General features: G+C 41.5%; 1 protein-coding gene across 7 annotated transcripts in view; it reads left to right on the top strand.

Moving 5' to 3' along the window:
- Positions 1-14,619, top strand: part of LOC132823983 (estradiol 17-beta-dehydrogenase 2-like) — a 91,330-nt gene continuing 76,711 nt past the window's right edge. For all 7 annotated transcript variants that reach the window (XR_009645620.1, XR_009645621.1, XR_009645619.1 and 4 more), the window contains exons 1-2: positions 1-322; positions 4,231-4,443. Coding sequence is in view for 3 of the 7 variants with exons in the window: in XM_060838180.1 (XP_060694163.1) it covers positions 19-322; positions 4,231-4,443 (517 nt within the window). In the remaining 4 variants the exon portion in view is untranslated. The remainder of the gene's footprint in view (positions 323-4,230; positions 4,444-14,619) is intronic.

The raw sequence follows: 14,619 nt of genomic DNA, 5'->3' as shown, positions 1-14,619 counted from the left end.
AAGTTCATTTCAAGCTGCATGCACAAGCTTCCGGATGAAATGGAGGAAAGCAGCTCTCTAGCACTTGGCTTGTATGGGCTTCTCACTGTGGTGCTTGGGGTAGCAGTTGTCTTCCACTTTCAGAAATCTGAAGCACGTTTAAACTTGAGCGTCGTCAGCAGTGTCTCTTCGCTGCTGTTACTGGGGGCTGCGTCCCTGTGTTCCCTTTACTTACCGCAGGCCATGGGATTTGTGTTTTTTGCTCTCTCCTGCTATCTGGTTTATCGGTTATTCTGCTCCGATGGAGTACTTTCACCGGAAGGGAAGGCTGTTCTGATCACTGGTAAGCGTGAACGGAATTGCGCACAGTTATATTAAATTTTAAAAGCATTCGCAAAACTTGCAAGACTGGGGCGAAGTGAGTTGCCCTTGGCTCGAGTAGCCAGAAGTTGGGCTGGTTGAATTTGTTTCAGTACTGACATTATTTTGTGTCTTTGGTTTGTTTGGATAAAGTCAAACTCCAATGTTTGTTTGTTTTCCTTGATCTGCTACTGCGCAGAACCGAACTGCGTTTGTGACTATATGTATGTACAAAGACTTTTTAAATGAATAAATAAATTACATTTTTGAAGTATTAACATAATTTTATGACATGCAGTCCATAAAAGCTCGTCTGCAATTTTCATGAAATGAAAATGAACCTGCATTGAGAACAACATGGAGTCTAGTAAAGTCTCTATCATCCTGCCCAACCATAGGGCTGCTCTCTCATTAGAGAGAGTTTAAAATTCACAACACCAGGTTATAGTCCAACAGGTTTATTTGGAAGCACTAACCTTGGAGCACTGCTCCTTTGTCAGGTGACAACAGGGTGTTGCAGAAGCTTTAATACTAAAGTTTTTGGGATTAAGTATGTGTGCTTACTTCAAAGTATGTCTTGTCCTTTTTTTTTAAACAACTCTTCAGAAATGAATAGTAAGCTGATTATGGTGCACTTCCTCTGGTTTTAAAGTTTGTTCACGCAAAGTGTTGTGATCATGATCCAAATTCAGTCTTAACACAATTAAATAGCTACAACAATGTAGTTATTTTGGAACCATGGTATTAGAAGGCAATGAGGAAATACAAGTGCTTAGTTTAAGTTTTTCATTGTCCTCCACAACAGACAGAGGCCAGCTTTTAGTTTGTGTTGCCAAGGAGGCAGTGCTGAATGGCCTAGTCCCATTCTCCACTTTTCATTCCGGCTTAAACTACAGTAATACCAATTGACTTATTTCAATGTTCTTCAACATTAAGTTAAACAGCAGTTCCATTGGAAGGGGATGTCAAATGAGTCCTGTCTGTTACATCTGACACTACTGTACTCATCATTTGTGAAGGTACTGTTCCCCTCGCTCAACATCGTCCTCTTCCTCAGAAGATGAATGCTGCCACTTTAGCAGCTCCTCATTTTCACACCTTTGCCTGCTTCAGTTGCAGGATCATATGTCACACTGTCTGTAGACTCCAGCAAGCACCTCTGCAGAGCTGTCCAAACATTGGCAACTCCTCGTGAGAAGGCCTACTGTCTGGTTCATGATGGCCCTGATGGGATGAAGGGGTTACACTGTATCAACACTCAGCTGTTGTCAGAGGTTTGGTACTGGAGTCATCAGCCATGGTTGGAAATTGTAACCTTTGTTCCTCACCAGACATCCTTGTAAGGCATCTACCTTGATACTGTCCTGTCCTCTCTGGTCCAGGAACTCCCCACATACATTCGGGATGCCACCTACACTCACCACCTTCCCCCCAAGACTTTAGTTTTCCTGGCCCCCAATGCCTCATCTTCACCAGGGACATCCAGTCCCTCTACATCTCCATCCGCCATGACCAGGGCCTCCAACCCTCCAGTTCTTCCCCTCCCGTCATCCCCACCAGTACCGTTCCACTGACGCTCTTATTCGTTCAACTGAACTGGTCTTCACCCTCAACAATTTCTCATTTGAATCTTCCCACTTCTTCAAGATGAAAGGGGTAGCCACGGACATCTGCATGGGTCCCAGATATGCCTGTCTCTTTGTCCACTATGTAGAACACTCCATCTTCCAGAGTTACACAGGCTTCACTCCCCACCTTTTCCTCCACTACATTGATGACTGCATTGGTGCCACCTCATCCTCCCACAAGGAGGTTGAACAGTTCATCAACTTTACCAACACGTTCCACCTGACATTAAATTCACTTGGACCATCTCTGACACCTCCCTCCCCTTCCTGGACCTCTCCATCTCCATCAATGATGACCAACTCAACACTGACATTTCTTACAAACCTACCGACTCCCACAGCTACCTGGATTACACCTCCTCCCACCCTACCTCCTGCATGGACAAAAGACTGCAAACCTCGTGCACTTTATCTGCATCCTGAGGGGACCTTCTGTTATGAATTCTTCATGTGGTGCCTGTTCTGCAGCAATGAGTTTGTTGCTTATCCTGGCCTTGCAGTCTTGTATGTTGCTGTGCAATTTCCATGGCTATTCATTGTACAATGGCCACAGCGATAATAACACCTGTCTTGGGTGAACCCATTGGTCCCAATTCCAGTGTGCCTATGTGGGGAATATCAAAAACTGCTTCTTAGTAATGTGGGCAATCAGCAGTCACTGCACCCCCAGATGACAATTTATCATAGCCTTAAATATAAGGACATCCATAGGATGCTACTACATGGACCTGACTTTATTCAGATATATACAGCTTAAGCCATTGCACACAAGTATATTCAGTGACTGAAATTATTGTAGGATCAATGACAATGAGTTCCCCACCACAATAGTGGCCCCTGTTAGATCCTTTCGCTTTCAGTGAATAAATGTTCAGGACTAACCATGGCCAATCCCTGACTGATAGATATGATGGATGATGAACCAGATCCCTGATTCTGCATCTCCTTGACTGGTTAGTGCTATTCCCTGGACTGGTTCGACCCAACATGCAGGACTGACTGAGAAATCTCAAGACAGTAATGATACACATTCCTAGCCCCTAATTGTATCAAATGGCTGACAGCTTGTGTTGAATCCCCTGGATTGAGATTAGACCCTGCCCTTGCCTGATATAAGGACTACTGCCCTTAAACTTTTGGTCATGGCCGATTAGTTTTAATCCATTAAGTGTCTGCTGCTTAAGCTGTTGCATGTGCTTCAGGTGTGATACCATTCAGCACTGTGTCCACCTGCTTGATCATGGATGGCAAATGGCTTGGCTTTCTGTCTACACTAAAAAGCAAGGCTGGACAGAACTAACATGGGGCTGTAATTGTAAATGAGCAGGCATTGTGCAAAAAGGCAAGGTGGAGATGCTGTCAGCACCCAATTAAGCACTGAATGCGTAAATGTGAAGGAAGTAAGTGAAAAGCCCAAAGATGCACCTAATTCTGATGCAAGACAGATGCCTATCCCTGTGCCTAGAGCAGCCTGGCATCAATATAAGGTGTCATTGGGCTCCAAAGTTTTTAGTTTAGTTTACTTAGTGTGGAAACAGGCCCTTTGGCCCAACAAGTCCACCCCGACCCGCCGAAGCGCAACCCACCCCTACCCCTACATTTATCCTTACCTAATACTATGGGCAATTTAGCATGGCCAATTCACCTGACCCGCGCATCTTTGGACTGTGGGAGGAAACCGAAGACCGGAAGGAAACCCATGCAGACACGGGGAGAACGTGCAAACTCCACACAGTCAGTCGCCTGAGGCGGGAACTGAATCCAGATCTCTGCCGCTGTGAGGTAACAGTGATAACCACTGTGCCACCGTGCTGTATGTAAATGCAGCAGTTAAATGGTGAATTGTGTTGTAAGTGAGTCTGAAATGTGCCATGATGTAGTCAAGCTGGTAACTCCGAGGAGACAGAGCTACCAGGTACCGTCCTGAATTTCAAGTGGGGATTTGGCACCACGCAGCACTGAAAAACTAGCAACCTTCGTAACTGAGGCATGATTAAGTAGTATCAAGATACCCATGTATGCAAATGGGTCCATTGCTGTCTACTAGCAATAATCTCATCCAGTGGAATTCCGGACATTGAGAATCTGACTTCCCCATTCTGATCCTATTTTCCTAACTGTCTCACCTTTTACCACTTTGTTCAGATCCTGAGAAGATTCCAACCATTCTGTTCACTTGAAGAAAATTAATTAGATCATCATGTCTTGGCATGCCTTTCTTCAGTTTCAGCCAGTTAGAAGCTTGTTTTTGTTCTTTATTTAGGTTGTGACTCAGGCTTCGGACACAGTTTGGCCAAGCGACTCCATTCGCTTGGTTTCCATGTGTTTGCAATGGTGCTTCAAGAGGAGAGTGATGGCGCTCAAGAACTCAAGTCGGTGTGTTCCGATCGACTCACCGTAATTGAAATGGATGTGACAAATCATGCGGTGATTCAAGATGTTCGAAAAGAAGTTGCAAAACAATTAAATAACCGGGGTATGTAAACAATATTCTAGTCAGCTTTACTGAACGATTTTCAATTCACAATGCTTAAGCTGTTTCCAAAATTCAGTGTTGTATTTGACTGTTATTAATTTGCAGCTGTGAAGAACATTAGTTATTATTGTCAGTGACAGATATTTTAAAATAAGTTTTAAAATACACAAGGAAGCCATATGTTATCATCAATTGCCAAGTATCAGAATTGTAAAATGGATCATTCTCTGATGCCAAGAATGAATGCTATGATAGGGGAATCTTTACCAATCAGATCTACTGAGTTTTCAGAACAATTTAACAATGCAGCCTCCAGAATGTGCTAATTGTTTAAAATCAGAGACTTGTACAATGTTGTACAGCTAGTAGGGGGAGAAACTAAATGATGATTTTCATGTGAATCCAAACTAACCACTAGGTCTGAAAGAAATCCAAAGTATTTTTCTTATTATATGAAACAGTGCTCTTCACTATCCTTTCCTTGAACCTTTTTTTTTGTTTTCCTCCTATCATTCATCCCCACAATGCTCATTGATAGTTGTTTCTTTAATTTTGAACCCCTAAGCATTTTTAATTATAATTGCTGCACTTTTGGTGGCCAAGCCTTTAGCTGCCTTGAACTAAAGTGATGGAATTTTCTCCCAAAACCACTGACATATTTTCCTTATTTAAGACACTTCTTAAAACTTCAGCTTAGCTTTTAGTCTAATCTGTTTTTTATGGTCTTCTTTGAGTCGTCTTCATAACACTTCTGTGAAGTGCCTTGAGATGTATTCATGGTGCATCTGAGATAAGAAAATAAGTTTTCATTTATATTATATGTTGGATAAAACTGTATTGCAGTTTGTTCAGATTCACTAAGGTTAAGTCAGAAACATCCTTGGCTCTAAACAGGTCTTTTGAATTTAAAAGAAAAGAAATACTAAAAATAAACCATGTTCACTTTTATGGTCTGTCCTGTAAGATAATTTTGAGAGCTCCTTCAAAGGGTGTTTGATAATACACTTCTTGTTTGGAGAACTTTGCAATGAGCTTAGCTTCTAAAAAACAATCTGAGCAGAAAGTTACTTTTTTGGTCAAGCGTCAACCTTGTTTAGTTTCACGGAGGGTTTCTCACCACAAGGCAAATTCAGATCTTTCATACCTTAGCAGATCTGTCATATTAATTACCTACCCTATCAATCTATGGCATCCCTGTCACCTGATTCTAGCCCAATTCAACTTCAAGATCATTCCCAGAACAACCAGCCACTCATTGGATGCCCCAAAGGGCCAGTCTTTCTGGTGCCCACATTATCTTTTTAAAAGCTACTGTAGAATCCGATATGTTGACAGTGAAGGACAACACTGGATTACCAATAATGACACAACAGCCAGAAAGCCATATTGCTGTTGGAACATCGCTGGTACAACTGACAGTTGTACTCTCAACCCCATTCTCTGTCCTTCGTCATTGTTTAACCATCAGGTCACACTGTTTGTGTTGTCAGCTTAAAATTCATCAAACCACCCTCTCTACCTCACCACTACTCTGTCCCTGGTGCCCACTGCAGATCCACTTATTGTCAGTGTCCAATAGGGGGTCATCACATACTGGCAAGCAATTAGACACTTCCAAAAAGAACTTTTATTCGCAGTCAACAAAAGTAAATACAAACAAAATGAATAGTGGCTTCAGATTGTCCCCATAATGCTGATACGATGACTGCCTACTGGACCCAGCTGTCATTTACTTGAACAGTTCCTGTCTGGCTTGTAGCACCCGACACTGCTGCCTCTGGACTTGCTGTTAGGCCTGTTTCTTTCGTTGACATGCAGGATGTAGATGACTTAGCTATGCCAGCATTTAATACCCATTCCTAATTGTCCAGTGGACAGTTAAGAATCAAACACATTGTGGGTCTGGAGTCACATGCAGGCCAGAGCAGACAAAGGTGGCAGTTTCCTTCCCTAAAGAACATTAGTGAACCAGATGGGTCTTTCCCCTGACAATTGATTCATGGAAATCAATAGACTCTTAATCCCAGATTCTTTTATTGAATTCAAATTCCACCATGGCAGGAATTGAAGCCAGGTTCCCAGTACATTACTTGGGTTTTGCAAAAGTGTGGACTGCAGATGTGCTGTAGGTAGATCCACAATGCCAGTAGGGAAGAATTTCAAGATTTGGATCCCATGACACTGAAGGAATGGCAATATATTTCCAAGTTAGAATGGTAAGTAGCTTGAAGGGGAACTTGCAGGTGATGGTGTTCCTATGTATGTGTTGCCCTTGTCCCTCAAGATGGAAGTGGTCATGAGTTTGGAAGGTGTTGTCTTAGGATCTTTGTTAAATTTCTGCAGTGCATCTTGTGGATGTTACACACTGCTCCTACTGAGCAGTGCTGCTACTGTTGGTGATAATGCGTTACAGTTGTGCTGTTACTGTAGATGCTATTGTCACTTGGTGATACACATTTAAATCCCCCACCCAGAATACATTCTATGTCCTTGTCACCTTCAGTACTTCTTCCAAGTGTTGTTCAACACTGATTCACCAGCTGAGAAAGAACAGTAAGTCATAATTAGCAGGAGGTTTCCTTGCTGATGTATGACATAATGCCATGAGACTTCATGGTATCTGGAGCCAATGTTAAGGACTCTTGGGTAACTCCCTCCTAACTGTATACCATTGTGCTGCCATCTCTGTTGGGTGTGTCCTGTTGATGGGCTAGGACATAGCCAGGGATGGTGATAATGGTGTCTGGGATATTGTCTGTCAGGTGTTGTTCTGAGTATGCCTATGTCAAGCTGTTTGATTATTCTGTGTGACAGCTCTCCCAATATTGACACTAGTTCCCCAGATGTTAGTTAGGAGGACTTTGCAGAGTCAACAGGTTTGTTTTTTATCATTGTTGTTTTGGGTGCCTCATCGATGCCAGGTGATCCATCTGTTTTCATTCCTTGTTTCCTTTCTAGGGGTTGATACAAGTAACTGGCCTGCTCAAACATTTCAGAGGGCACTGTGGGTCTGGAGTCACACATAGGCTAGACCAGGAAAGATGGCAGTTTCCTTCCCTAAAGGATATTAATAAACCAGATGGTTTCATCAACAATGATTTCACGGTCATCATTTAGATTCTTAATTCCAGATTTTCATTGATTTGAAAATGTAACCACCTGCCATCCAGGTCCCTAGAACATTACCTGGGTTTCTGGATTAATATTCTAGCAATAGTACGACTAGGTCTCCCCTGAATGACATTGCTCCCCTGCAAGTATCCCGTCCTGTCATCTTAACATGACAACCACAGTGACTGACAGGCCACCAACAACTGGGTATGTCACTCTCTCATTGCCAATGATCTATGTTGTTGACATTAAGAAGAAAACAGGCTGTTAACTCTGAGAAGAGATGGTGTACCCTGTTGATGAAGCACACCCTCCTCCAGACAGCGAGACGTGCAGCACTCTGATAATCAGGGCCATATCTCCATGTTACATTCAGTTTCAGTGTAGGCACTAGATTGAAAGTGCTATGCTTGCTGAGTCACCAACACGTAATGTCAATAATGGATGTCTGCTGTATACTGAACCTCTCCCATCCTAGACCCACATCCACTTCAACACTTAATGCATTCAGTGCAGTCCATCATGATACTTATAAGGCAGATGGTTCCACAGCAGCCTTGCAAGTTTGACAAGTTGTCATTCACATTTGTCAGTGTTAGCCTTATTTTTAAGCCACTGTTACTAATTTCTCCATCAATAAGATACTATCGCTCACTAGAACCAACAACATGGTGCAAATCGCCTTTGAATCATAAACACATTCACTCTGTATGCATTGCACATGGACAATGAAATGACTGCAAATTAAATGTAGCTCCATTTTGCAAGTGCATGCTTCATGTGTTTGACCTTTTCAATGTCCTAGCATCCAGCAGTCATACAGCCTGTGCTTTTGCCAATCAAACTAACACTGACTCTGTCCACCCTGAGCATTGTCCCAGCCATTTTCCTGTTGCAGTTAGTGTCTAGCAAGTGGTAAGTGATTGCAGATAATATAGCTTTTGGTGAACACCAGCAGCATTGGCCTCTGCCTGATTGCCAGGTTTTTTTTAATCTCTCAGCCCATTTCCGCTCCCCCTACCTCCACCCAATGTGGAAATCCTCCACATTTGAATTTTGCTTCCAACTATCCTCTTTGCCCCCTGGACAGTGGCATTGCATCTTTTATTGATGTCCGCTATGGTCCTGTGCTCCACCCAAGTGGAGGTCATGATGGTACTCACTGCCAATAACACCTTCCCCCAGCCCTCCTGAAGCCTACCATGCCCTCTGATGCTGTACCATGCACTCCCTTGACTTCCTCACCCTAACCCCAACCTTGTCATTGTCCTTGTCCTCACCTCATCGCTGATTTCACTCTCCAGCCTTGTTTGCCACACCCCCTTTTAGCAATGAACTGCACTTACACCCTTCCCACTGCTCAATGGACAGTCTCCTAGGATTGTATTCACTGCAGACATCTGACTGACTTCACTGAACTGTCATTAGCACGACTGGTCAGACTGCTGTTCTGTTTTTGCAGCTCCCTGACTGATGACACACATTCCCCTCACTGTATGTGCTGGCCCTACAGGGCTGACCTGGCAGGAGCACAATCCCCTACCAACAGTGACCCTCTATCTTTTTGACAAGACTAAGTACTATCCTCTCATGAACCTTCCAACATGGCCATTTGGTTGAATGTACTTGCAGTGTGTGTGTTTGCTGCACAGGCAGCTGGTACATACTGTACATGTTAGGTTGACGTCTTGGCACGCTGTACAACAAAGCAGCCCCTCCCCCACAACTGACATGTCCTGACTGACCAGCAACCTATCTGTATGTCAGCACAAAACAGTGCATCAGTAGAACAGTACTTTAAACTCTAAAGCCCCAACTTGCTAACTGACCTTGCAAGGCAAGGCAGCGATGCTCTGAGCATGCAGGTGCTACATAAGTGAACTTTAAAAGAGCATGCAAGCAACTCTGAGGTGCAGCCTGGTCCGGTCCATGAGCTGAGTGCCTGTCACTAGTGCACAATGCTCTTGCAGCAACCTTGCAATGTTAATTGCAGTTGCACCCTGAAATGCAGGTTCCAACTTTGTCAGCATCTTGCAAGTGGATTGGAACAGTAATGTGAGGATCCTCTGGGGTTGGCATTAATCAGATGGCAGTGATAATGGATGAGGGATGCGTAGAACCCCTGTCTAGTGGGGCATGTCTTGAGATACAGCTGCATGGTGAGCAATGTTGTGGCTGTTCAGACAGTGGTGAGCTGGTGTTGCCAGGTACCCACATTGACTTCCATGTAGAGATTTCTCAATGTCTCGTTTGCTAATGGCAGATGAAAAGGTAGAAAGCTGCATATGAATGGGGTGACACCTATGGTTAATAAAGTTGCTAGCAAGACGTTATCCCACTTTATTTGCTTATGGGCGGCACGGTGGCACAGTGGTTAGCACTGCTGCCTCACAGCGCCTGTAGACCCGGGTTCAATTCCCGACTCAGGCGACTGACTGTGTGGAGTTTGCACGTTCTCCCCGTGCCTGCGTGGGTTTCCTCCGGGTGCTCCGGTTTCCTCCCACAGTCACAAAGATGTGCGGGTCAGGTGAATTGGCCAAGCTAAATTGCCCGTAGTGTTAGGTAAGAGGTAAATGTAGGGGTATGGGTGGGTTGCGCTTCGGCGGGTCGGTGTGGACTTGTTGGGCCGAAGGGCCTGTTTCCACACTGTAAGTCTAATCTAGAATTTATGGACAATTCACTTCTGCTTACTGAGAATATCAGCTTGTCACCCAGAACTTAATTAAAAGATGCAGCAAGTAGTTTCCACCCCCTGAGATAGGCCTAGTTAGAATTTTCATGCGATTGTGCCATTTTAATAATCAGAGCCCATATCAGTCAGATTCCATCCTATGTCCCTTACTTATTAATGGGAATCGAGGAAAACTAGCATCTTCTAACTGCTCTTGAAAAATAAGGGTATAGTTTCAAATTTATGTGCTATCTTAAGCTAATAACAATTAATATTTAGCATTGTTCTGAAAATGTTGACAAAAACTACATTTTGAGAATTGTGCTTGTAAACCGTTGTTAAGATGCTCCTTGAATGCTTGCTTGACAATCTGCTGATTTACAATGTTGATGAAACATATAGTTTCAGCCATATAACAATGCCAGCAAGCATTCCTGTGAGACTGTGAAGGCATATGTTGTATTATTTTGACAAAAGTACAGCTGCTGAATTCAACTTGCAAGAATCACAGTTAATCTGTGGTTGATATTGTAGTTCATAAAAGTTGTATTGGTCAATGTTGATAGGACTGGGTCTCATTGTCAAGTTACCAACATTATTACAGGACTCAAGAGGGTAGTTGCACAATATATGAATAATTAGTATTTTTCTGACAGCAACCTTCAGGACCAGCTGTCCCAGCTAATGGGTCACTAATAATAAATCCAAACCAGACATCCTCTCTAGCTGACCTGAGATTTGGATTTTAGTTTTTGGTTTATAGAGAAATGTTCTTGAAATTTTATTGCACTTTCTCAGCAAATATATAAAAAAGCCACTGTGGTTTAACCTCAACCATAATACCATTTCAACAGTATCTTTAATCAGAGTTCACAAGTCACGCCTGGCTTGTGTTTAACAACAAATAGTTCTTTCAAGTCTTGCTTGCATTAAAGGGCAGAGTCCCATTCCACAAAAGAATATAATATTTAACATTATGTTATTTCCTCTATAAGGAGCCTAGAACAGTAAGTACAGTAGGTCCCAATAATTGGGAATCTGGGACCTCGTGATTTTGGTCCCTCCCCCTGCCTCTTTACATTTGAAGACCCTCAAGAACATTACAGAAATCAAAACACCATTGTTCAAAACGCATTGTTTTCAGTCTCCATTCCCTAGCTAACAACTCCATTCCTCTTCCTGACAGCAGTCTCATACTAACTCAATCTGTTCATAACATTGGACCCCAAGATGAGATTTCAACTAATTATTCATGTCATCAATAATACTGCCTACTTCCACCCTGTTGGGGTGGAATGGCCAAATGATTCACTTGATACTCGGGAGATCATTTCCAGTATCAAAAAGTTGATTGAAATTACGCCAATGGGAAGAAACTCTCTGAAAATCCAAAGAGCTCTTCATCAAACAAAGGAAAACATACAATTTATACCTTTGTTTCATCATGCCTTTAATATGATTGGTTTGTAAATGTTAATTTATTACATATATTTCCAATTAAGCTAATCTTATGACTGTGTGTGTGTGTGTGTGTGTGTGTATGGCTTGAAATGGGCAGGTTTGTGGTCAACCCCCGGTCCTCCGTGGTCTCATGATGTTTCCCAAACTCTCTAATCTCCCTTTGTGGGACTTTTCCCAATGGACACAGTATTCAAGTACATTCCTTTTCAGACATTTCCCAGCTGCATTCTGTTAACTGCCAATTATCATATGTACTCAAGTAAAAGTCAATCTCATTTAAAAGGGTTAAAAACAAAGACTGCAGATGCTGGAAACCAGAGTCTGAATTAGTGGTGCTGAAAAAGCACAGCAAGTCAGGCAGCATCCAAGGAGCAGAAAAATTGATGTTTTACGCAAAAGCTATTCCTGGTGAAGGGCTTTTGCTCGAAATTTTGACTTTTTTTTTCTCTTTTCTGCTCTTTGGATGCTGCCTAACCTGCTTGTGCCTTTCCAGCACCACTCTAATCAATCTCATTTAAAAGTCAACCCTATTTTTGGACAAAAATGCTGGAATTTTCTATCTATCTCATGTAAACGTTGACCATATTTCTTCACAGATAACAGATCGAATTTTGTCAGTTAAGACATTATCCTATATATAAATATTGCAATGAAGAAACAAACTTTTTTGCGCTATTGTGTTTTGATGTACAGTTCACACTAATTTGGCGTAAAATTTTAAGATGCATCAGGTCAGAGTCAGGTGACAACCTCCCTTTGTGTGCAGTTCAGGTGAGTTCAATTCCCCTGTAGCACTCAAATACAGCCATATACATAGCTGAGGTTTTGAAATTTCTTCATTTTGTGTAGAAATACCCTCTGAAAAAGAAAATTTAAAAGGTCGTGTTCAAACTGCAAATTATTGCATTTGCAGAGAGGACAAATAACGTTGAAGCAGCAAGAGAATTTTGTGTTTCAGAGAAACTTGAGTGACTGGAAAAAGGTATCTAACCAATTTCAGACAATGCTAAAATAAGTGTGCCAACAGAGGTAAACCTAGCAAGTGGTCACTCTCTGAGAAAAAAATAATGCTGAGTGAATACTTAAATTGTCAAAATAGAAAATGTGTTAGTTGTGAGGCTATCTGAATCGATGTGCAAAATGATTCAATCAGGAATAGAATTTCAGACTTTAAGGCAAATGCTGGATGAGGCACAAGGTTCATGAGAAGGCATGACTTAGTACATCAGCAGAGAACTGAGATTGTACAAAAGCTGCCTGCTGAACTAGAAGGTGATATTACAGTTTAACCATTTAGTAATCAGAAATTGACAGAAGAAAGACTGCAAATTATCATGCATTGGAAATATGGTTGAAACATCTATTACTCTTGACATGCCAGAGAATCCAATCTCATTTAGAGATTAATTGGGCTTCTGCTAATATGGTATTTTGGATTGTCTCATGAATTTCAGCCCCTCAAAATTAGTATTCGTGTAATAGTTGACCCCATAAATTGAACTTTAAAAGTCAAAAATTTTTTTTTTAAACAATGGGTATATACAATAATTGGATACTTGCCTATCACTTAAGGACTTTTAAAAAAAATTCCTTGTTAGCCTCATTACAGGAAATGCAAAAGAATATTGATTTGTTTACTCATTGTTATTGTTATGACACAGTGGTGAACCCCTCTGTTAATTAAACAGAAAAGCTCACCTCTTCTTGTAATCTGTTACAATGAGTTATTCCTGATGAAGGGCTTATGCTCGAAACGTCGAATTCTCTATTCCTGAGATGCTGCCTAACCTGCTGTGCTTTGACCAGCAACACATTTGCAGCTGTGATCTCCAGCATCTGCAGACCTCATTTTTTACTTTACGTGACGGAGAAGTCCCAAATTCCACTATTTAACAAAAATAGTAAATGTTTATTCTTTAACTCTAAATGTGAACATTAAATAACAGCTATTCACAACTCTAAGCCCCATTTTCTCTTAACTGCTTATTTTCTGCCTCCAATTCTATACTGTACCAATAAACATTAAAATTACATCAACTTAATTTCAAAATGTTGTTGTTGTTGCTTCTTCCTCTTCCTCCTCCTCCTCCTCCCGTGGTTGTATTCTTTCTTTTAGAGTGAAGATGTTTCATATGAAAAGGTACCTTTTGATGGTGTTTCACTCTTTTGGGTTGCTCTTTCACACTCTCGCTCTTTCATTCTCTCACGCTCTCGCTCTCTGTGTGACTTTCAATCTGCCTACTTTTCTTTTATACCCACAACATCAGATCATCTCATTGGTTCGATGTTGGCAAAACAATAAATTCACACTCAATTGGGTTTTAGTATCCTGGGGCATCATTTCAACTGGTTAAATTCAAATTGTTCTCAAAACAGTAACCAAACTCAGGTACCTATTTAACAGCCAAATGTTATATATTTTCAATTTTCCACTACACTGGGACTGCTAGTTAGTCATATGACAGGTATTTGTAAGCTCCCAGTGCAAAACAGCATTCAGTCTCTCTTTAAAGGTATGGGAAATGTCATCAACTTCGTAACATAATAGTATCTGTTTGAACAAAGTTATATGGTTACACCTAATGTTAGAATTCTCTAGCTGAGTTATGAGCAGTTTCTTTCTCATCACTTTTATTAGGCATGCTTACCTTTTATCCTTGGATGTCTTAACAATGTCATTCACCCCACATTCCAAAAACTGCTAGTTTCTGTACCTATCATTCAATTGTCCATGTAATAATGTGGAGACTGTTTGTTTGTTTGTTTGTTTGTTTGTTTGTTTGTTTTTCACTGTCTGAGACTGGTTTACTCTCATAATTTTAGTTGATTCTGTTCCTCTAATACTTATATTTTTTTTGTACATAGGTCAACCTACAACAATTTCAGAATGTTTATCTATGATTACTTGAAGGATCTTAACTAAAACTTGTTAG

The sequence above is a fragment of the Hemiscyllium ocellatum genome, chromosome 17 (genome assembly GCF_020745735.1).
Source record: "Hemiscyllium ocellatum isolate sHemOce1 chromosome 17, sHemOce1.pat.X.cur, whole genome shotgun sequence".
In the NCBI taxonomy this organism is placed as follows: Eukaryota; Metazoa; Chordata; class Chondrichthyes; order Orectolobiformes; family Hemiscylliidae; genus Hemiscyllium; species Hemiscyllium ocellatum.
Note: the sequence above shows the minus strand (reverse complement) of the source record. Positions and strands in the feature narration are given on the sequence as shown.